This window comes from Lynx rufus, unplaced genomic scaffold, assembly GCF_022079265.1.
Source record: "Lynx rufus isolate CCGP_SWC_20201006 ecotype Redwood Valley unplaced genomic scaffold, mLynRuf1.p SCAF_7, whole genome shotgun sequence".
Lineage (NCBI taxonomy): Eukaryota > Metazoa > Chordata > Mammalia > Carnivora > Felidae > Lynx > Lynx rufus.
The window spans coordinates 36585398-36609844 of record NW_025814889.1 but is presented as its reverse complement, the minus strand read 5'-3'; the positions used below and the strand labels follow the sequence as shown (position 1 = coordinate 36609844).

The following is a 24447-nucleotide window of genomic DNA, read 5'->3' as shown; positions in this document are numbered from 1 at the left end:
GTTAGAGGCTGTCTGTGTGATGTGTGGAGCTTGAGTTGATTGATGAAGGTGATTTGGTCTTGTGTGAAGCACCAGTGATGCTAGAAATACACTCCTTTCCACTGGCTCCCTTTCATTATCCATCTTCCCCTCCCCAAACTAATGTCAGAGGTAACACATTTCATTTGCAGGTTAGTCGCATGTGTATGCCTAGTATTTCAGTTATTATTCTTTTTTTTTTAAGTTTATTTGTTTTGGGGGGGGAGGGGCAGAGAGAAAGGGAGAGAGAATCACTCTGTGCTGTCAGCATGGAGCCTGATGTGGGGCTTGATCCCACAAACTGTGAGATCAGGACCTGAGCCAAAATCAAGAGCTGGATGCTCAACCGATGGGGCCACCCAGGTGCTTCTTTAGTTATTCTTAAGGGACTACATCCTGATCTTTCTAGGAAGATCTATTATAATGTTAAAGGTGAATTTTCAGATAATGCAATTGAAATAGTTTACAGGCATACCTCATTTTATTGCTTCACTTTATTGTGTTTTGCAGAAACTGTATTTTTTACAAATTGAGGGTTTATGGCACCCCTGCATCAAGCAGGTCTTTTGGCACTGTTTTTCCAATAGCATTTGCTCAATTCGTGTCTCTGTGTCACATTTTAGTAATTCTCCCAATATTTCAAACTTTTCATTATGTTCTGGTGATCTGTGATCAGTGGTCTTTGATATTACTACTGAATGTTTTGGGGTGCCACAAATTGTGCACATATAAGATGGCAAACTTGACAAATGTGTGCATTCTGCCTATTCCACTGACCTGCTGTTCCCCCGTCTCTCTCCCTCTCCTTGGGCCTCCCTAGTCCCTGAGACACAACGATACTGAAATTAGGCCAAATAATAATCCTGCAGTGGTCTCTGAGTGTTCAAGTGAAAAGAGGCTCATATCTCTTACTTTAAATCAAAAGCTAGAAATGATTAAGCTTAGTGAGAAAGGCATGTCCAAAGCTGAGATAGATTGAAAGCCAGACCTCTTGCACCAAACAGCCAAATTGTGAATGCAGAGGAAAAGTTCTTGAAGGAAACGAAAGGTTCTACTCTAGTGAACACACGAATGATAAGAAAGTGAAACAACCTTATTGCTCATGTGGAGAAAGTATTAGTGGTCTGGATAGAAGATAAAACCAGCTACAATGTTCACTTAAGCCAAAGCCTAATCCAGCACAAGGCTCTAAGTCTCTTCAGTTCTGTGAAGGGTGAAAGAGGTGAGGAAGCTGCAGAAGAAAAGTTTGAACCAACAGAGGTTTGTTCATGAGGTTTAAGGAAAGAAGCCATTTCCATAACATAAAAGTGCAAGGTAAAAGAGCAGGTACTGATGGAGAAGGTGTAGCAAATTATCCAGAAGACCTAGTTAAGATCATTGATAAAGGTGACTCCACTAAACAACAGATTTTCAATGTAAATGAAACAACTTTCTTTTTTTTTATTGTTAATTAAAAAATTGTTAATGCTTATTTATTTTGAGAGAGAGAGCGAGAGCGAAAGAGTGCATAAGCAGAGGAGGGACAGAGAGAGAGGGAGACACAGAATCCGAAGCAGGCTCCAGGCTCTGAGCTGTCAGCACAGAGCCTGAACCCACAAACCGTGAGATCATGACCTGAGCCGAAGTCAAATGCTTAACCAGCTGAGCCACCCAGGCACCCCTATATGAAACAGCTTTCTATTGGAAGAAGAAACCATTTAGGACTTTCATAGCTAGAGGAGAAGTCAGTACCTGGCTTCAAAGCTTCAAAAGATAGGCTGGCTCTCTTGTTAGGGGCTAAGTCAGCCGGTGACATTTAAGTTGAAGCCAGTGCTCATTTATTATTCCAAAAACTCCGAGGGCCTTAAGAATTATGCTGATTCTACTCTGGCTGTGCTTTGTAAACAAAGCCTAGATGGCAGCGCATCTGTTTGCAGCATAGTTTACTGAATATTTTAAGCCCTCTTGTTGGGACCTACTACAGAGAGAAAGATTGCCTTAAAAATATGGCTGTTCAATTGACAATGCACCTGCTCACTGAAGAGCTCTAATGGAGATGTACAAAGAGATTATTGTTGTTTTCATGCATACAGACAAAATATTCATTCTGCAGCCCATGGATCAGGGAGTCATTTTGACTTTCAGGTCTTATTATTTAAGAAATATATTTGTGAGGCTACAGCTGCCATAGATAGTGATTCCTATGAAAGATCTGGGCCACGTAGATTGAAAACCTTATGGAAAGGATTTGCCATTCCTGATGCCAGTAAGAACATTTGTGATTCATGGGAAGAAGTAAAAATATCAACCTGAACAGGAGTTTGGAAGAAGTTGATTCCAACCCTCTTGGATGACTGTGAGGGGTCCAAAACTTCAGTGGAAGAAGAGCTGCAAATGGAGTAGATATAGCAAGAGAACTAGAATCAGAAGTGGAGCATGAAGATGTGACTGAGTTTCTTGACTCTTATGCTAAAACTTGAACATATGAGGAGTAGCTTCTTATAGAGGAGCAAAGTGAGTGGTTTCTTAAGATGGACTCTACTCCTAGTGAAGATGCCGTGAAGATTGTTGAAATGACAACCAAGTATTTAGAATATTACATAATCTTAGTTGATAAAGTAGCAGCAGGGTTTGAGAGGGTGGACTCCATTAAATTTTTTTTAAATGTTTATTATTAAAAAAAATTTTTTTTAATGTTTATTTTTTGAGAGAGAGATACAGTTTGAACAGGGGAGGGGCAGAGAAAGAGGGAAACACAGAATCCGGAACAGGCTCCAGGCTCTGAGCTGTCAGCACAGAGCCTGACGTGGGGCTCGAACCCAGGAATTGTGAGATCATGACCTGAGCCAAAGTCGGATGCCCAGCCAACTGAGCCACCCAGGCGCCCGTATACTCTCAACTTTAAACAAAAGGGTGCAGACTGGAGGAGGAGACAGAGGAAAAGTCATATTATAGATACGAGCTATCTTCCTTTCACCTAAGTGGCCATAAAGGATATATTAATTTAGAAGCAAGACACCAGTTGCTAGACAGCAGTTTTCCTGCATATTTATCTTTATTAAGTTCAACATCTGTAAAGACTGAGATTTTCAACTTCTCTGATTCTTTGTGAATAATGTCTAAATCTTCCATTGTCTTCAGGATTCAAAAATTTCCTCTATGGAGCGTGGACTCCGAGACTTGGAAGAGGAAATTCAGATGCTGAAATCAAATGGAGCCTTGAGTACTGAAGAACGGGAGGAAGAAATGAAACAAATGGAGGTCTATCGGAGCCATTCTAAATTTATGAAAAATAAGGTAATGGTGTGTGATACTGTAATTTTTAAAAGAGGTTTGAGAAGTTGATGCATATTTCTGTTCCCTTAGTGATGATGAAGAGCTTCACATTGTTTTATCAAACTTCAGGGAAGAAGACTTATAATTCTTTCGAATTGAACTTTCCCAGAATTAAAGTCAGAATTACTGATATATAGTTATTTCAAGTTTTCCCTTAAAAGAAAATTATTCATCGTATAATGCTGATATGTATTGTCACAGTTTAACATTTATATCTGTTAGTACTTCAGAGGTGATTCAATAAATTCCATCAAATTGAGTTTTTCTCACAACATGAGACACCAAGTTCTTTACCTCTTGTGTAGTTGTATTTTAATAGTCAAACCCTGAGAGGCTGAACCCAGTCCCCCTACCTTTTTTTTTTTTTTTCCCCTGAAATGTCTTAAATCATGTTTTCCCTTCAAATACAGTTACATAAAAAGGAAGGCCCTTTGGTCCGTTCCCTAGAAAACATCCATTTGTATCAGGTGTATTGTTTCCCATGTGTACTTCTGATATATCTATACTAGGATACATACCAGAGAGACATGTCAGTTCATATGTATTAACTAGGCACAATATTTTTTCCTTAGATCCAAAGCCATTTAGTTTGATTCTATACCTATTTAGGCAAATTGGAAGATCTAGTTTATTACGGCTATCAATTTGCCAGGTTTGTTTTGGTTTAATTAAAAACCTAATTGTGATGATAAAATATTAGCTAGAAAATAAATACCTCCTGCATCCCAATTGTATTAGTTCCCCAGTTTCTCAGAACAGAAAACTATAAAGGAATGATACACCGTTATTCTAACTCCCTCTCTGGTTTCTAGTTTCTTGCTGTGGTATCCATACCTGGCATAAAAGTCTGTAAAATATTCCTTTATTATTTTAAGAATCTGTTATCAGTGACTATTGACAATTTATATTAATTTTAGAACTTAACAATTCACATATCCAACTTTCTGTTAGTTTGTATTTTTCACGCTAATTTGAGAACAAAATATGCTACAGTATAATTTCTGCTTTCCATTTGCTGATGGGCACATTTGAGTCCATTTAAAAAAATCCTGTGAATGAAAATAGAGAATCATCTAGGGTGCTTTGAAGAGGGAATTAAGGGAACAGATTTGATTGTGTTATTTAAATTATTGTCATTTCCAGTTACTGCTCTGGCTGAAAAGCAGATAATACCTAAATTGACACATAAGTGAAAAAGAATAACAATGTCGTGACAGGTAGAACAACTGAAGGAGGAGCTAAGTTCGAAAGAGGCTCAAGGGGAGGAGCTGAAAAAGAGAGCGGCTGGTCTTCAGGCTGAGGTCTTTGCCGTAAGATTTACTCTTTGTGAGCAGTGATCCCACAGTGGGGCCCTGCTGGCTCTGGCTTCTGGGTGGCTTATACTTTCATTCTCTTTGGTTGGCAGCTTTGCCCAATACTAGCACTAACCAGCCTGCTCTGCTCTTTAACCGACTCATGTTCACCAGTTTGACCCATATGTCACTTTGTGTGCAGTGAGCCTTCACATGTTCTGGAAGCCCTATATCTGGTTCTTTATTGTTGCTTTTGTCACTGTATGGATTGTACTTCAAAATTTGTTTTTTCTTAAGTCCTTTCCTTTTGTAGATACTTGCTGTTTATATGAATGATGATCTCTCTTCTTTGGTATAAGAATATGTAGATGTTCTAGGTTGTAATGTTTATCTGAATTTAAAATTCTTTTTTTTAAAAGTGAGGTATAATTGATATATGTACAACATAATGATTTGAGATACATCTATCTATCTGACCTCTACAGTAAGTCTAGTTAACATCCTACATAGTACCCATGCATAGTTACAATTTTATTTTCTTCTTGTGATGAGAACTTTTAATATCGACTCTCGTAGAATTTGAAATTCTTGAGTAAAGTGCTTTAACTTCATATGTATTATCTTTAAGTCACCATTAGGTGATTTTACAACAGATGTTACTTTTTTTAGAACAGATATATAGAAAGTGATTTGCTTATTTAGAGTTATCTAGTAAATTAGAATTAGCATGAAACATACTTTAAGTGTCTAAATCTAGTTTAATCTTCTGTTTAAAGAACTTAAATTCCATTTCAAAATATAATAAAAAAATAATAAAGTAGCTAACATGTAAGCATTTATAACCTACTAAGGTAGGTATATTATCACCCCCAAATTATAGATGAGGAAACTGAGGTAACAGAGTGGTGCTTAGGAAATATAACTAGTGCCTGAAACCAGTATCACACTGTATGTTAACTAAAATTTAAATTAAAAAAAAAAAAAAAGAAATATAGTTAGTAAGAGGCAGAGTTTGATTTTTATGTAAGCAGTGATTCCAGAACCCGTGCTGGTAAGCTCTTCAGTCTACTTACTGCTCTGTGGCTAGGCCATGTGCACATATGTCACACAAATGTCAGGAAAAACTGCTCCTGAAAGTAATTGTGGGGTAAGACAGGAATGCAGCATTATTAAAACAAAACAAAACAAAACAAAACAAAACTTGTGCTAATTTGATATTTTTGCTAGTTATGGACCACTTTATAAAACAGATAATAAAGTGACATATTTTGTCTAAAAGGGACTAATTTGGTTTTGGTTTACAGTAACTGTATTATCTAGAGGAGTAGTTGATCTATAACTTTACTTTTTTTTCTTACCTATTATAAATATTTCTTTGTTATACCAAACAACAGGATAAGCACATTCCATACATTATTTTATTTAATGTCTAAATACAGTAACATTAGTTTACTTGCTCCATTTTACTGATTAGGAAAACAAGACTTAGAGAGGTAATTACTCAAAGACACACTTATCCTCAGGTGTGATTGCAAAGCCTTGTGCTCCTAACTTTTATGGAAAATGTGTGCTTCTAAACTCTGCTTTCCATTTAGAATATTTTTTTCCTTTTTCATTCTTTATGGTCAATATAGTAATATTTGAAGATTATTTAAAAATGGAGATGCTGAGGAAACAAGGGTTTTATATTTATTTTTAATCACATGATTGGAAGTAGTTGGAAATTTGAGTAATCTTTAAGCCGTAATAGTTCTTTAGCTGAGGAAGTGATAAAATTTTAAACATTTCTCCTAATCAATTCATACCATAAGTGTATTTTTAGTGCAACCTGTATGTTAAGGATAGAAGAATACTAATATGTGTTTTTTGTTAGGAAAGGGATGTCATGAAAGATGCCACAGCATTACAGTATGTGGTAACTCAGGGTACATCTGTATATTACAGGATGAAGATAGCTGCCATTTACAGTTATCTTCCACTGACATTCTTAGTATCCTATAGTAGTTTGCATACAATAAACATAGAAATATTTGTTGAATGAATGAATAATTAATTAAATCTGCAAATAGAATTTTCATGCATATGAGAAAAGGCTTGTCTTGTGCTAAGCAAGAAGAGTAAATTAGAAATTAATTTTTAGTGCTCCTTAAAAGTCTAATTTTAATTTATTTTTTATTTTTAAAATATTTTTATTTATTTTTGAGAGAGAGAGAGAGAGAGAGAGAGAGAGAGACAAAGCATGAGCGGGGGAGGGGCAGAGAGAGAGAGAGACATAGAATCTGAAGCAGGCCCCAGGCTCTGAGCTGTCAGCACAGAGCTTGACATGGAGCTCAAATTCATGAACTGCAAAATCATGATCTGGGTTGAAGTCAGACGCTTAACTGCCTGAGCCACCCAGGCGTCCCAAAAGTCCAATTTTAATTAAAGTAATATTTATTTCACACTTCCTCATGTGAAATTGTTCTCTAAATTGTCCTTTATACCTCAGATTATTATAGCACAGATTCTGTAGATGTAAAAAAATACAAAGTACTTTTCGTTTCATCAGTAATGCTGAAATAAATTATGGACTTCTTATGGGATTTATACTTCTGGTCATTAATCTGTTAGTGCACAGCTAGCTACCTTGCTAGGCACTAGACAGAATGTAAAAGCAATTCTGATTTTTGTTTATTTGTTGTACATTTACAATAACAGACTATTTAGAAAATTCTTAAATGTAAATGAGATGTTTGAAATAAAAATTTTTTAAAGTTAAGATGAGAAATTTATGGGAGAATGAATGGACACCTCTTGACTTACGGATTTTCTGTCAGATAATTCAGATTCAAATTACACATGTAGATTCTTATGGCTGAGCTTTTATGCATTTAAGTCATATACTTTTATCCATTTAGTTCATACGACGTGTTGTAGATGATAGAACTTTGTTGGTGGAATCTTTTTTTAGGTCAGTATCTCTAACTCCTCAAAATTATGTGATTTCTAAAAGGCACAGGTTTATAATGCCTTAAAACACTAATGGTGGCTTTTTAAGATAAGGATTTTATGTAAACTTTTGTTTGTGAATGAAAAAATAAAAAGTATACTAGCAGCAGCTTTCGAATTTCGCTTTAAATGGCAATGCTAAGAGGTTTTCTTTTTTCCTTCTGTTTTACATCTACACTAATCCTGCTTTATGTTTTAAGAGGTCTGACTTAATAAAATGAAATCTGATCAGCACAATAGTATTCAGGTGCTTCCTGCTATCTCATAGTAGTCTAATTGAATTGGGATTTTTCTCTGTCTATTCTTTTTCTAAGAGATTTTGAAGAGTATTTAGGAAACACTATAATTGAAAACTGGGATATCCCTATTTGTTGAAAACCTGGTTGTTTTTTGTGGTGGGTTATTATCCAAGATTAGGTGATACAAAAAGATAAATTGTGTTTTGTCATAAAACTAATGCTATAGTTAGTATTTTGTGACTCAGATCTGTCAAAAAGATTCAGGTCAGAGGTGATTGTTTCATTTCTTTTTTACTTACAATGTTCTGTTTTTTCCTCTAGATTGGTCAGGTGAAGCAGGAGCTGTCCAGAAAGGACACAGAACTACTAGCCCTACAGACAAAGCTAGAAACACTCACAAACCAGTTTTCAGACAGTAAGCAACACATTGAAGTGCTGAAGGAGTCCTTGACTGCTAAAGAACAAAGGGCTGCCATCCTACAGACCGAGGTAAAATGAATTCTGGAATTTTCAGGGAGCCAATTCCTTGGCACCTTTAACGTGCCAATTCCTTGGCACCTTTACCTGTGCTGTTTTTGTTAGATTTGGGAGATATGAATAATGTAATGATTAATTCTTTAGCAGTGTGATCAGTTACTGTAGTAAAAATGTAACTATCTTGTTTCAGTTCTTAGATCTAATAAATTAAATCTGGTGCAGTTTGTGCATGTTTTTAATTCTTTAGACGTTCCCTAAGTTTGTGCTTCTAACATTATGAAATGTAACGATAGTTGTTAAAAAGAAATCTAAATGAGTATTTTGTTCTGACCCATGTGAATTTTCTAGTCGTGAATGACAGTGACCTTGGTTACCCTGTGTTTAGAGTATTAAGTGTTCTTAATTTTTGATATAATGAATAGCTTTATGTAGGCAAACTGCAGAATCTAGAAGTGTTTTAGATCTTGTTTTGAATCATAGATTGTTAGATGATGTGCCTTCATATCCTGTTTGAAAATAAAGTTATTATTTTTAGAGATCTTAGATTATTTAGTTTTTCAGCCCTGATTTTAGGTAGGAATACCCTAAATAATTCCATACAGATGAGAATCTATCATAATTGTAATGATCAAAGAGAAGGAATTGATGATGTTATTTTGATTTACTATCTTAAATATTTTTTTAAAGATATAGTGAAATAGGGAATTTAGGTAGAAATATGTAAGTAGTTCTGCTTTATAGAAGAAAAGGCATACAATGTGGATTAGTTTTTTTCTTTTCATTTAAAGAACCAGATAGGTAAATAAGGGCATAGTTAGGGAAAAGGGAAAAGAGGAATTAGGAGTAAAAAGAAGGTATAAAAACATAGACCCAGAAGATTGAGAATCTTCAAGTGAGGAGGAATGGGTAAATGGCCAAAACTCTTTCATGTAATATTTTATTTTTGTACAGTTTGGGACTTTGCTGAAAATGAGGGATTTGGATGATATGTTTGTAATTTTCCTTATAACCTATACTGTTTCTGTTTCAGTCATGTCTCATGTTATCATGATAACTTCATTTTCCCTCACAGGGATATTTTGGATAAAATTAGGTTTTGGCTGCAGGGCCATAGTTTGAAATTCAGCTTTACCACTTATTCTCAGGTACATGATCCTGGGTTATTTAACGTCATTGTGCCTCACTTTCCCCACATCTGTAAGATGACAAGAGTAGGAGTGTCTGCCTCATCAGCCTAGTGCCTGGCATGCAATAAAATCTTTGTCTATTCGTTATTGTCATCATTATTGCTATTGTAATAAAATCAGCTAATATATAATCTCTGAAAATATTAAGAAAACACAGTTGGTTTTCTCTTCATTGGCATAAACTTTGTTTAGAAGATACGCTCTTTCATATGTTTATTAAGCTAATTTTATGTTCATCCAGGGAATTATAAATATAAAATTATCTGGAAAATGTTACCTGCAAAATTGCTAATGGCTTTATTAGAATTTTTCACCCCAGTAACTGGTGTGCATGCAGTACTGCATGAGGGTCAGAAGAGGGTGCCAGTGTTTTAGAGGTGAGCCTACGTCCAAGTTTACTACTGTGATAGCATTGGCTGGTGGTGGCAGGTGTGTGAATCAGAGAACCAGGCAGTTGGTTAATGATAATGCAAACATTTAAAAGCTTGTCACAGTCTAATAAATTACTTTTTCCTCTTGGCAATCCATCCTTTTCTTTGTACCCCTCTCAAATAATGTTCTTATTCGCTAGGTCTCACACAGATGGGCTCGTGATTGATTTCTTGTACCATAGAGACTAAAGACTATTTGTGGTCATTCTTGAATGGTTCTTATATTTGTTTTTAGCCATTATGGAAGTAACTGAGTTTCAGTGATTACCCCTATAAGTTACTAGGACAAATTGCTCAAATATGACTATCTCATCCAAAAGGATGACAGTGTAAAAGCTAATGTCCTTTTGAATCTAGGATGATTATATGAATGTGATATGCCTATTTGTTAGCATGTACTTTTTTTTTCTCAAATTACATTGGTGACATTTGACCAGGGTCACTTTTTCCAAAGCATCTTTCTCATGAGAGCCCAATAAAAGGCAGTTTGAACCAGCTCTTTGAACAAATTCTCATATATTTTCTGTAATTTGCTCTTAACTGATCTAGTTCTCATTTCTTCAGCTGTCTTGGACTTTGATCTAATGCTCACATCACTAAGCATGTGTGAAAAAGAACATGGATCAAGGAGTTTTTAAAAATCCTTAAAGTAAAATGGGGATATCGGAAAAGACCTGATTTTTTTCTTTTCTTTTTTTTTTTTTTCCTGTTCATGGTCCAGGGAATGAGGCCCTCTTGTGATGGGCAGTGTACAATATATATAGTATCTCTGGAATTGCTCCTGTTTTATGAACATCTCTTCTAATCTGTTAACCTTCACAGAAGTGGTCTGGATCTAGTAACATAGTGGTTAAAAGCATGGGCTTTGGAGTCAGACCTAAATTTGAAATGCAGCTGTCTGTGTTCATTAGTTATGTGATGTTGGATGAATTACTTTGCCTCTTTAATCCTTTATTTCCTCATCTGTAAATGAGGATAATGATAGTACCAGCTTCCTAAGGTTTTTGTGGCTAGAATAGATGTTTAATTATGTAGCTCTCCTCTGAATTTAGAGGGAATTATTAAATGTCAGTGGATTTCAAATATTTTTAAATATTTGTAAGCACTTTTATTTGATCTCTGTTGTTTTATGTGATCCTCAGATTAATGGTATGGATTAGGTAAGATAAGGATTGTTGTTTTTATTGGTGAGAGTTACATGAAGTTTTAAATTAGCACATTACTTTTGATTGGCACTTGGGGCCACTCTCACTAATACCCTGGGACTTTCAGGAAATTATAATATAATATTTTCAAGAAATTTTCTATTTTATGCCCACTTTCTTGTTTCTAAGTCTTGATGATGTACCATGGACCTTACAATGAATTTATTTTGTTTGAGTTCTCAATGAGCAGAGCTGATTTTATCAGTATGTTATAATAATGGAAGCCTTATTGCCTCAAAGTAGTACAATTTTTTTCTTTTCCAGAACATTTAATTTTAGAATTCTATTTATTTTTTATTTTTTTAATGTTTATTTTGAGAGAGAGAAAGAGAGTATGCCCATACACACAAGCGGGGTAGGGGCAGGAGAGAGAGAGAGAGAGAGAGAGAGAGAGAGAGAGAGAGAGAATGAGAATGAATGAATCCCAAGCAGGCTCCATGCTCAGAGAGAGAGAGAGAGAGAGAGAGAGAGAGAGAATGAGAATGAGAATGAATGAATCCCAAGCAGGCTCCATGCTCAGAGAGAGAGAGAGAGAGAGAGAGAGAGAGAGAGAGAATGAGAATGTGAGAATGAGAATGAATGAATCCCAAGCAGGCTCCATGCTCAGTGCAGAGCTTGATCTCATAAACTCTGAGATCATGACCTGAGCCAAAATCAAGTATCAGATGACACCCAGGCGTCCCTAGAGTTCTGTTTATTATAGGTGAATGGTATCATCCATTTCTTACTGACAGTTTATAGGAAGTGGCTTTTCTTTCAGAGTTGGTCAGAGACTCAGCATCCAGCACAAAGTAAAGAACTGCCCAGGCTCTAGCATGTTTAGGCACTGGAGCTTAGGCATTGTTGTTTGACATGCACCTTCTGCTTGCATTCCCAACCAAGCGCCCCAATATGCTGTGCTCTTCAAACTAGAGTTTTGACTTCCCCAGTATACTTAGAGTTATTTATACACCCTTAGGGCTAGAGTGCATTTGAGAGATAATCTAGTTAAAAAACATATTTGATAATACCTAACATTAAATGCTTTCTGCGTATCATGCAGGGGTGTATACTTTCTTTCATTTTCTTAGTTAGCATTACAGTAATCTTCTAGCAAATAAGAATTGTCATAATGTTTTATAGGTGGCACACTGAAGCTTGGAGAGATGGAGGTTACATGACTTACTGCCTGGGATTCAGAGTCTGATCAATTGAAACTCCAAAACTTATGTTCTTGATCATAATGCTATAATGCCTCCTTGTGTGGAATCTGAATATATGTGTATATATGAAACAACTCAGAATAAAGGAGGATTTGGCATCATGTGGTGGTTTGGGATATTTTTCAGTGACTGTTTCTCTCCCAGTGTTCTAGGTGGATCATTGTTCCATTACCATTGTGAGCAGTGTTTAGCCAGGTATGAGTCACGGGGTAGTGGTGGGGGCAGGTACTGCAGTATAACATTGGTATGGTATTCAAGCGAGCTTGTGAAGATGGCCTGTCTAGCTTCTGAGTGCCCCTTCTTCCTTCTCATTCCCTCTATACCTGAGTAGAAGATCATTTTAGAGAAAGAGTGTTGGCAGAGTAGAGGTACATATTATTATACCAGAGGCTTTCAGATCTGGGGGGCTCCCTGCCACCACCACCAGTCTCCCAACTCCAGTGGTGAATTAGCACCATTCACAGTGGTGAACGTGTCTTGTTTGTGGAGATGCTAATAATGATAAACTTGAGAAAATGCCAGGAAAACATAAGTGTTAAGTATTGTTGTTAATATACTAGGAGAATAAAAACAGTGTATAAATTTCAAATGTTCAGTATAAAATTTAGTCTATCTAGTGGAGAATAGAAAAGAATGAGGCAGTGAGGATGGGGAGAAACAAGATGGTATGTAGACACCAAAAATGTTGGCCAAAATTGTGTGAATATGGGAAAGGCAATATATGCAATGAGTTAAACGTAGATTAAAATACAGACTTTTGAGGTGCCTGGGTGGCTCAGTCAGTTAAGCATCCAACTCTTGGTTTCAGCTCAGGTCGTGATCTCACAGTTCGTGGGTTCAAGCTCTGCATTGGGCTCTGTGCTGTCAGCGTGGAGCCTGCTTGGTATTCTCTATCTCCCTCCCTATCACTCCCCCACCCCCTGCCACTTGCACTGTCTCCCTCTCTCTATCAAAATAAATAAATAAACTTAAAGAAATAAATAAACTTAAAAAAATACAGACCTCAATTGGGCTAAAAAATAAGCTACAGAAATATCCTGTCAATAAGAGTTAAGCATAAAACAAAAAAATAGCAGAATTAAAAATAAAAAATAGATAAAATTTGGGGTGCCTGGGTGGCTCAGTTGGTTTAGCGTCCGACTTCGGCTCAGGTCACGATCTCATAGTTTGTGAGTTCGAGCCCCGCGTCGGACTCTGTGCTGACAGCTCGGAGCCTGGAGCCTGTTTCGGATTCTGTGTCTCCCTCTCTCTCTGCCCCTCCCCTGCTCATGCTCTGTCTCTCTCTATCTCAAAAATAAATAAACATTAAAAAAAATTTAAAAAAAATAGATAAAATTTAAAAAATAAAATAAAAGGTTTATCAAGAAAATATGCCCTCCCACTTATTTTAACATTAATTAAATTATCTTATAAGGCAAAGAAGTTATAAAGCACAAAGAGCGATGTTATGTACTGATAAAAAGAGCAGATCAAGAAAATAAGATGATTGTGAACATTTATGCATCTAACAACATTGCCTTTAAATGTGTAAAACAACAGTGGTGAGAAATAGATGAAACCAACAGTTGCAGTTGCTCATTAGTACAGATTGCTTTCAGAACTTGATCAAAGAAACAAAAGTAAAAAACAATTCAGAAAATTTCAATAACATTAATAAGCTCAAATAGGTATTCTGTAAAATATTGCACTAACAAATACAGAAAACACTTTTTAAGAACTTCTTGAATAGTCATAAAAATCAAATGTGTTAGGCCACAGAGGATATGTCAAAATTCCCAAGAATTAAAGTCACCTGGACTGTGTTCTTTGAAGCCAATGTAGCAGAATTAGAAATCAGTAATGAAGGGGCATCTGGGTGGCTCAGTCGGTTGAATGTCCGACTTTGGTTCATGTCATGATCTCATGGTTCATGAGGTCAAGCCCACATTGGGCTCTGTGCTGACAGCTCAGAGCCTGGAGTCTGCTTTGGATTCTGTGTCTCCCTCTCTTTGTGCCCCTTGCCTACTCACACACTCTCTCTCAAAAAATAAATTAAAAAAAAAATCAGTAATGAAGAATTGCAACATAAAACAAATAAATTTGGAATCTGAAAATGTAGTACTTTTTAGTATAATCGACACATAATATTACATTAAGTTTCAGGTGTACAACTCAGTGATTTGTTTATGTTATGCTGTGTCCACCACAAGTATAGTTACCATCTGTCCCATTATGTTGCTGTTACAATATCATTGTATTCATTATGCTGTGCATTTATTCCTGTGACTTATGACTTATTTATTCCATATTTAGAAGCTTGTACCTCCCACTCCCCTTCACCCAATTTGCCTAACCCCCCACTCCCCTGCCCTCTGGCAACCATCAGTTTGTCTTCTGTATTTATAGGCCTGATTGTGCTTTTTTTATTTATTCATTTTTTTGTTTTTAAATGCCACTTAGGAGTGGAATCATATGGTATTTGTCTTTCTCAGTCTGACTTACTTCACTTAGCATAGTATTCTCTAGGCCCATTCATATTGTCTCAAATGGCAAGATCTCATCCTTTTTATGGCTGTGTAATATTTCATTGTATACATATCATGTTTTCCTTATCCATTTGTCTATTGATGGACACTTAGATTACTTCCATATCTGGGCTTTTGGAAATAATGCTGCAGTAAACATAGGGGTGCATGTATCTTTTTGAATTAGTGTTGAAAATATACTACCTAATGACCATGGGTTGAAGGAGACTGGAACAGAAAGCAAAAGAAAATCTGTGGGGTACAACTAATCCTCTAGTATCTAGAGGGAAATGTCTAGTTTTTATGTTTATTGGAAAATAATAAAGAATAAATGCAAATAAGCTAAGTATATAAGTCTGGAAACTAGGAAAAAAATAACAAAACCAAAGAAACAGTAAAATGGAGGGTAACAGATACTAAGTAAGCAATCAGTAGAGGATAAAATAAACTAAGTGTTGTTTTAAAAAGGCTAATCAGATAGGAGTGTCTCTTACAGAATGATAAAGAACTACTAGCACCATACAATTTAAAAATAATAAAAGACATTTATAAGCAATTATATTCTGATAAGCTTATAAAGACAGAACAAAAGAATACATTTCTGGAAAATATGACAAAGTAGGTTCAAGAATTAATAGAAAACATGAACAGTAATCATTATAGAAAATTAAAATGGTATTCAGCCTCAACCCTATCTCCTTCTAAATCCTGTGACTCGGCTTGCCAGGAGAGCTTTATAAAACATTAAAAAAATAATCATTTTTTATATTTAATGTTTTCCAAAAAGTAGAAGAAGCAAGAAAGCCCAAGACTCTACAAGAGGATACAAGGAAAAAGAAATAAATTCAGAGATCTGTTGTTATCAATAAGTGGTATGATTTAATACTGTAAGATATCAGTTCTCCCCAAATTAGTATTTACATATTTTTCAATTCCAATGAAAATACTCAGCAGTATTTTTTTAGAAACTCATTTTACTTTGTTTTACATGGACAAGTCACAAAAGATGTATCATTTTACTTGTATGTGGGACCTAGAAAAGTCAGATTCATAAAGATAGAAGGAGAATGGTGGTTGTTATGAGCTGGGGAGAATGGAGAAGTTTTTTTTTTTTTTTTTTTTTTAAGTGGAACAGTTTTGTTTCGTAAGATGAAGGGAGTTATGGAGATTGGTAATACAGCATTGTGAATGTACTGAACACCGTTGACTTATACACTTAAAAATGGTGAAGATGGCAAATTTTATGTTATGTGTATTTGACCACAATTGAAAAATTTTAAAACTTACGTTGACAAATAAAGCTATACTAACATTAAAGTGAAGAAAAAGAGGAAAAGATGGGTAGATCTGCCTTAATAGATTTGAAAATATACCACAGAGCCATAAACCAACCTGAATATTCACCCTGGAATTGTGTAGTACTGGCAAAGGAATGGGCAGATAGACCAGTGGGAAAAAAGAGAGTTTAGACGTGTATATAGATGGGACCATCATAAACTAGTGCAGATTAAAAGAGTGTTAGAAAATTGACATACAGAGAATGAAATTGGCCGCCTATCACATACCAGATAAAACAGTGGACTCCATATTGATTAAAGACCTCAGTGTGAAAGGGAAACCTATAAGCCTAATTAATGAAAATGTATATTAGGTAGGATACATTTAAGATACATTTTAAATGACGCCATCAAATTTAAGTATTTCCATTCAAGAAAGAACTCTACTGGCAAAGTTAACAAATATGTGACTGATTAGAAGTTATTTTCACTGCCTCCCAAAATAACAAAGATTGGAATATAGAATAAAAAAACAATGCTTATAAATCAGTAAGAAAAAGAGACTATAGGGTGAGAGGATTTAAGTAGGCAATTAACAAACAAGGAAGCCTAAGGGTTAGCAAATAAATATAGCATGGGATCCTCAATTTTGGAGACAATGAAATATATTCCATTGTTCAAATTGGTAAAAATTAGAAATTGAGTTAATATTCAGTGCTTGTAAGGTATATGGCATAGTTGGCTCCCACTGGCTCACAGGAGAACATATATTATAAGGGTGCTCACTGTAGAACAAGGAATTGAAGGCGGCCCCAACGGTTATTTCTAGAGGGGTTGGATAAGTAAAATATAGTGGGTATATACCATGGAATACTATGTAAAAGTCAAAAGCAGTGATCTTAGAAGTAATCATAAGGTCATGGATATATATATATATATTTAGAAGTAAGAGAATGAGGTATATAGCATTCATATGAGTTAAAAAATATGTATAAAAAATAAGCCTCTATATTTTTAAGTTAATGCATATTCAGTTACATATTAAATATATTAGAATAGCTGCATATTGATGGAGGAATGGATATTGGATGTGGATGGAAAAATAATAAGGCACAATAGAACTTTGCATGGGTCAATGATAGTTTTAAATGAACTGAAGATTGAGTAATTTCTTTCTCCAAGTTGATGAAAGTGTGAAAACAGTAATTCTGACTGTGTAACTACTGTGAGGTATGTCGGGTATGGTGTATTTACCACATTGATTCTCAGAGTTGTTTGGTTTATCTCTCTGACAGGGCAGATGTCTCTGTTTTTTCTCATCCCTTCCAACACCGAGCGTCTGTCAACAAGGACTCTAAGTACAGTTGTTCTGAAGGGTTATTCTTTTTGGTAACTAAGGGGCTTATATTTTAATGCTGACATGTGGAGAGCAGACATTGGCTCTAAATGGGGTACAGATTTGAAACCGAGTAAATCTAGGAGTTTTGTGAGAAAAAGTGGATTAGAAAAAAATTAATCCTACCAGTATTAATTGACAATATTAGAAACTGACTTACCTGATTTTAGAGTTGGAGGAAAGGTGTCTTCTCATGAGCTTTGAGTTTGAATATGCATAGCTGCTGTCAACATAGATTTCAGCCTAGTCCACACAGATTCCCACAGGTAAGAGCCCTGCTTAGAATGAACTTACTACCCCAAATTAGTTAATCACCTATGGAATTTATTCTGAACCAATATCAGAAGTAAGAACAAATAAGAATGATTAGACCCTTAGGAACGTTGGATAATAGAAAGAGACCATAAATGAAATGATTAAACTAAAGGATGGAGAAGTAAGCATAGGAGCACTCTTTAGAATGGAAGAAAAAAATACAACTTATTGGGCTGTTGTTTCAGGACCATTGAGAGTAAAAGCTGAGCAGTGTAATAAAGGGCAACACTAGCTGTAGTTGTCTAGTGTCTTTTAATCTTGGCTTTGCCAGTTACTTGTTAATGTAAGTTGATACTTTCTGTGCTTCAGTTTCCTCATTTGTGAGAATAGCATTACCTTCTAGAATGTTATGAGAGTTAGTGCATGCACATATAGCACTCAGTAAATACTACCTTGTTACATACATGAAGGAAGGATTTAAAACATGAACAAAGGGCAAAACACTGTACATAATACCAGGCAGGTTGTTAAAGAACAAAACAGAGTTTTAGATATGAAATATATAATAATTAGGGGTGCCTGAGTGACCCAGTCAGTTAAGCATCTGATTCTTGATCTCGGCTCAGGCCATGATCTCATGGTTCGTGAGTTCGAGCCCTGTATCATGCTCCATGCTGATGGTGTGGAGCCTGCTTGGGATTCCCTCTCTCTCCTCTCTCTCTCTCCCCCTCCCGTGCACTCTCTCTTTCTTAAATAAATAAATTAATTAAAACTATTAAAAGAAATACATAATAACTAAAGTGGAAGAACAATGTAGTAGTAAACTGCAAAGTAGAGCCGCAGAGACAGTGAATTGGAAAATACATCTGAGGAGACGTTATCTGGAGAGCAATAGGACACATAAGAAGATAGAAATTAAGGAGAAGTCTGTCGAAATAGAAATCTAACATATATAAGGGAGTTTCAAAAGGGGAAGATAGAGGAAATGGGAGGCAATTTTAAAAGAGATAATTGCTGAGAATATTTCTGACCAGATGATAGGAATGGACCTTCTGTTTAGGAGCAAATAATTCTTGAGCAGGAAGATATCCTTACCTACCAAAAATCACAATGAAACCATAGATAAACTGATTTTAAAAGCCACCAGAAATTTGGGGTACCTGGGTGGCTCAGTCTGTTAAATGTCTGACTCTTGATTTTGGCTCAGGTCATGATCTCATGGTTTGTGGGTTCAAGCCCCGTGTTGGGCTCCACACTGTCAATGTGGAGCCTGCTTGGGATTCTTTCTTTCCCTCTCTCTCTGCCCTTTCCCCACTCACTCTCACTCTCTCTCAAAATAAATAAATAAACATTAAGGAACAAAAGCCACGAGAGAGGAAAGATAGTTTACCTATGAAGGATTAACAGGCACACAGTAGGCTTTACAACAGCAACAATAGGAGCAAGAGAGAATATGGTAGAGTAAAACCTTCAAAGTTCAGTGAAAACCTTAGACAACTCCTGTTTCTTTCTTTTTTTTTAATTTTAAAAAAATGTTTATTTTTGAGAGAGAGAGGGAGGGACAGAGAGAGAGGGAGATGCAGAATCTGAACCAGGCTCCAGGCTCCAAGGTGGCAGCACAGAGCCTGATGCGGGGCTTGAACTCAAGAACCGTGAGATCATGACCTGAGATGAGATCTTTAACCGACTGAGCCACCCAGGTGCCCTCTCAGTTCATAATTCTGAAGCCGGTGAAACTATCATTTATCACTCGAAGTAGATTAAAGACTTTTTTCCAGACTACCACAGACTGAGAGTTTACTCCCTATGGATCACATAGAAAGAACTGCTAAAAAGAAAAAATTGTCTCTACAAAGAATGGGTGAGATTCAAGAGACAATAGTAGAAAAGGGATGTTAATGTGACAAGTAGGAAAAAAAACAATCAAATATCAATGTAAGAATTTGGCACAAACCTAACAATAGTGTCATTAATACCAGAACTCCAAAATTAGTTAAGGTTATCCAGTAAAAGTGAAGACTTTTGGAGAAAGATCATAAAAGGTAGAGCTTGTCACTTGCTTCTCCTTGTTGGTATGAGGTTGCTAAATGATAGAGCAGGTGAAATTCTGCATCTAGATTGCTTTTGTCTTCTCCATCCAGAAGAATATCATAGGACTGAAAAGAGTAGGTTGTATATTCTAATAGTGGAAAAATGAAAATGAATACCCAAGATGTGTGAGAAGAGAAATTATAAGAAAGTATTCAAGAGATCTATTCAAAGTGTGATTCTGAGATCAGCAGTGTCTACTCGCCTAAGAACTTATTGGAAACAAAATCTTGAGTCATACTTTAGACCTTTGAATCAGAGTCTACATTTTAAGCGTCCTTAGTCTGTAAAGTGCTGTAAAATGTTTTGTTTTGTTTTGTTTTTGGCTAGGACAGTTTAAATCCCAGGTGCAAATTAAATTACTAATCAGTTATTGATTATCATTTAGGAATCATGAAGATGATAGCAGTTTTTAAGATTGGCTTTGAGCAAATGGCACTATGATTTTCAAACAAGAGAACAAAGAGGATTGCCACCTCTGTGCACCTAAGCTTTTTCCTAAGTGCTATTTTATTTTATTTTTTTAATTTTTTAGTGTTTATTTTTGAGAGAGAGAGAGAGAGAGAGAGAGAGAGAGAGAGAGAGAGAAACAGAGCATGAGTGGGGGAAGGGCAGAGATGGAGGGAGACACAGAATCCGAAGCAAACTCCAGGCTCCAAGCTGTGAGCACAGAGCCTGACTTGGGGCTCGAACTCACAGACTGTGAGATCATGACCTGAGCCAAATTCGGACGCTTAACTGACTGAGCCACCCTGGTGTCCTGCCCCCTAAGTGCTATTTTAGAATGGAATATTGAAGGATCTTGAGGTGGAAATGGTCATTACTGAAAGTCAACATTAAAACTAGGTCATCTCAGGGATACCTGTGTGACTTATTCAGTTGAGTATCTGACTTTGGCTCAGGTCCTGAACTTGGGGTTCACAAGTTCAAGCCCCACATTCGACTTGCTGCTGTCAGTGCAGAGCCCTCTTTGGGTCCTCTGCCCCTCTCTGCCCCTGCCCCACTTGCATTCTCTCTCTCAAAAATAAATAAAAACATTTAAAAAATAAAAAAAAATTAGGTCATCTCAGGCTAATTTTATATTATTCTTGTATCTGGTAAGATATATAAGATATATCTTATAGTTTATTATCCTATATCTAGGATTTCCAGTCTCGAAGATCAGGAGTATATGAGAAATGTAGTAGACCTATACCTCTTCAAGGCACTGGCAAGGCAGTGTAAATAAGATGGAGAAATGGAAGCTGGATAAGATGGTAATTAGGTTTTGTCATAACCTTAAATTTACTTTTCCCAAAAGGTGATGTTTAATGATGTATGTTAACTTACATAAAAATTTCTGGTAGTATTTATTATGTATCCCTCGAATGTTAACTTTTCCTTGTTAAATATTTTTATTAATGAATCAGATGGAAAAAAATATGGAGGAAGGATGGGTAATGTGCATATTAGATAAGAAATTCAGCATTCCAAAAGATCTTTAAAGAGAGTAATGGGCTAAACCAAGCAGGATAAAAATTTAAAAGGATGACTGTAAAAATTGTTAATTTTCTATCTCTCCCTCTCTCCAACAAAAAGCTAGCCCAGTCAATCAATCAATCAATCTACCAAACCCATAAAAACTGACAAAAGCATCTGTATAGTGGCTGCCAGAAAACCCCTTCAAAAACAAAAAACCATATGCAATCTTCATTTGTTTTGAAAGTGCCTAGATATAAGGGTAAAGTAATCAGACGTAAAATATTGAGTTCTGGATACAGTGATTTAAAGGATGTTGGCACATTTAAGCATGTTTAGATGCAAAGAGTCTGAAATCATGGCATATTAAGGAATAGTTGAAGGGTAGCTTGGAAAAGAAATGCTCTTGGGAGTACATGATAGTCTGCATGTATCTGAATGGCTATTACGTAGAAGAGCATCTGGCCTAAGGGGCTGAACTTGGGCCAGTGGGTAAAAGTACAGAAAAAGCCTTTTTTTCTTTTTTTTTCTTTTCTTTTAAAACTTCTGGATAAGAGATAGCTTTTATGCCTGGTAAAAGCAGAGTATGGGCAGCCTCTGGAGAGGAACTGTGTACCTGAGTTTTACTGGAGGTGTTCAGATACTAGAAAAGCCTGCTTAAAAGGGATATAGAGACCCAGGATTTAGAGGAGAGATTCAATCAGGTAAGCTTACCAGGTCCTTCCAATGAGGAAATGGTCTCTTTCTGTGATTCTAAGGGTTTCCGGCACGATTATAAGGTTTACTTAATTTTAGTCTGGTACCAGAGTAAGGAAGTGTTACAGATATGTTGGCTTAGAGGGGTCAGGGTAGAAGAACTAGATTGGCCAACTGCCCTGCATTATCAGATTTGCAGAGACCAACATTAACATTTCTACTGAGGCTACATAGCTGAATATAGCTTATTACTATATACTTTGTGTAGTTGTTATTGTGTTGTCTTTACTATGAATTTTCAGGTGGAGACAATATTGACATTGGTTTTTTAGACTAAATTTGCAACTTTTCTGTGTGTGTGTCTTCGTGAGTAAAGTACAAATAAACTACTGTGGAAAGGCATATCTACATCCTTGGCCTTTTTGATGTTTCTCTGAGCTCTTCAACTTTTTGTCAGGTATAAGGCTTTAAACAGCTCAATGCTGTTTGCCAAAATAGCCTTTTAAAAAAACGTTTACTGGGGCGCCTGGGTGGCGCAGTCAGTTGAGCTTCCGACTTCAGCCAGGTCACCATCTCGCGGTCCGTGAGTTCGAGCCCCGCGTCAGGCTCTGGGCTGATGGCTCAGAGCCTGGAGCCTGTTTCTGATTCTGTGTCTCCCTCTCTCTCTGCCCCTCTCCTGTTCATGCTCTGTCTCTGTCCCAAAAAAATAAATAAACGTTGAAAAAAATTTAAAAAAACGTTTACTGGGGCGCCTGGGTGGCGCAGTCGGTTAAGCGTCCGACTTCAGCCAGGTCACGATCTCGCGGTCCGGGAGTTCGAGCCCCGCGTCAGGCTCTGGGCTGATGGCTCAGAGCCTGGAGCCTGTTTCCGATTCTGTGTCTCCCTCTCTCTCTGCCCCTCCCCCGTTCATGCTCTGTCTCTCTCTGTCCCAAAAATAAATAAACGTTGAAAAAAAAAATAAAAAAAAAAATAAAAAAACGTTTACTTGTGGGTGTTGTCAGTCTTGTGGTCCAGCGTCCTTCATTCAGCCTCTGTTCTAGATGAGATTAATGAGAAATGTGGTGATAGGAAATTATACTTAGTGATCTTGGGCAAGTCACTTAGTTTGGGCATTGATTCATCAGCTTGAAAAAAAATTTTTTTTAACATTTATTTATTTTTGAGAGACAGAGTGAGACAGAGTATGAGTGGGGGAGGGGCAAAGAGAGGGAGGAGACAGAATCCAAAGCAGGCTCCAGGCTCTGAGCTGTCAGCATAGAGCCTGACACAGGGCTTGAACTCACGGACTGTGAGATCATGACTTGAGCTAAAGTTGGATGCTTAACTGACCAAGCCACCTAGGTGCCCCTCATCAGCTTTAAAATACAGAGTTTAGATTAGTAATTTTTAAAAAGTTTATGAAATACTGCCAAATACAGAAAGAAATGCAGAAAGTAATATAATAAACACCATCAGATTTAATCTACATTAATGTTTGACCTCATTAGGGGATCTTTAAAGGTTCTTTAAAGGAAAAGTTTCTAAAAAAAATTCTATTCTATTCTATTCTATTCTATTCTATTCTATTCTATTCTATTCTATTCTATTGTATTCATTTTAGAGTGTGAGCAGGGGGAGAGGGGCAGAGAGAGAGAACCCCAAGCAGGTTCCACATTTAGCACAGAGCCTGACTTGGGCTTGATCCCCTGTCCCTGGGATCATGACCTAAACCATAGTCAAGAGTCGGACATTCAACCAACTGAGCCACTCAGGAACTCCAAAATCTCAGTCTAAACTAAATATTCAGTGGAAATCTGGGTTAAGTAGAATATTTTGTTAAAATCTCAGGGTTTTAGAACTGGTTGAGGTTAGGAATAAAGATTTGGAAGCTGTCATAATGGATGTGGTGTCTGTAGCCTAGGATTGAATTGGTTTCTCCAGAGGAAGTTATATAAAGTGAGATGTGAGGAGGGGAAAATGACAGAGGAGCCAGCGAAGAAAACTGAAAAGTTGTGGTCAGAGAATCAGAAAGGAGTGAATCATGGCAAAGCCAAGATAGGAATTCTGGTAAACAAGCTATTGTATCCATGCAGTTACTACTGCTATTGTGTATTTAGATTCATGATGTAAATAAGATAGCTTAAGAGAGTTGATAGCTTTTGATCAGAAGTAAGTCCAGAAGAGCCGGGTAGCCATTTTTCTGTTCATGTCCAATGGTAGAGAAAATCTTGTAGAGAAAAACCTTCTGTGTTTTTGAAGTTGGCATAACCTGTTTGCCACAGACCTTGACGCTTGGCAAGCTAGGTGGATGCTGTTCCTCCAGTGCAGTTGATGTGAATAAACAAGGTCTTATTCCTCCTACCAGGAATGGTATTAGGGTGATGATTATGTGTCCAGCTCGTCTCTGAGGGGCTTTCCTGAATGTGTTTTTTTGTGGTTT

General features: G+C 36.5%; 1 protein-coding gene across 1 annotated transcript in view; it reads left to right on the top strand.

Annotated features, from left to right (window-relative positions):
- ERC1 (ELKS/RAB6-interacting/CAST family member 1) overlaps positions 1-24447 on the top strand; it is a 516249-nt gene that overhangs the window by 116404 nt on the left and 375398 nt on the right. Inside the window, exons 5-7 of the mRNA XM_047065409.1 lie at positions 3139-3294; positions 4551-4634; positions 8174-8341. Coding sequence (XP_046921365.1) covers positions 3139-3294; positions 4551-4634; positions 8174-8341 — 408 coding nt within the window. The remainder of the gene's footprint in view (positions 1-3138; positions 3295-4550; positions 4635-8173; positions 8342-24447) is intronic.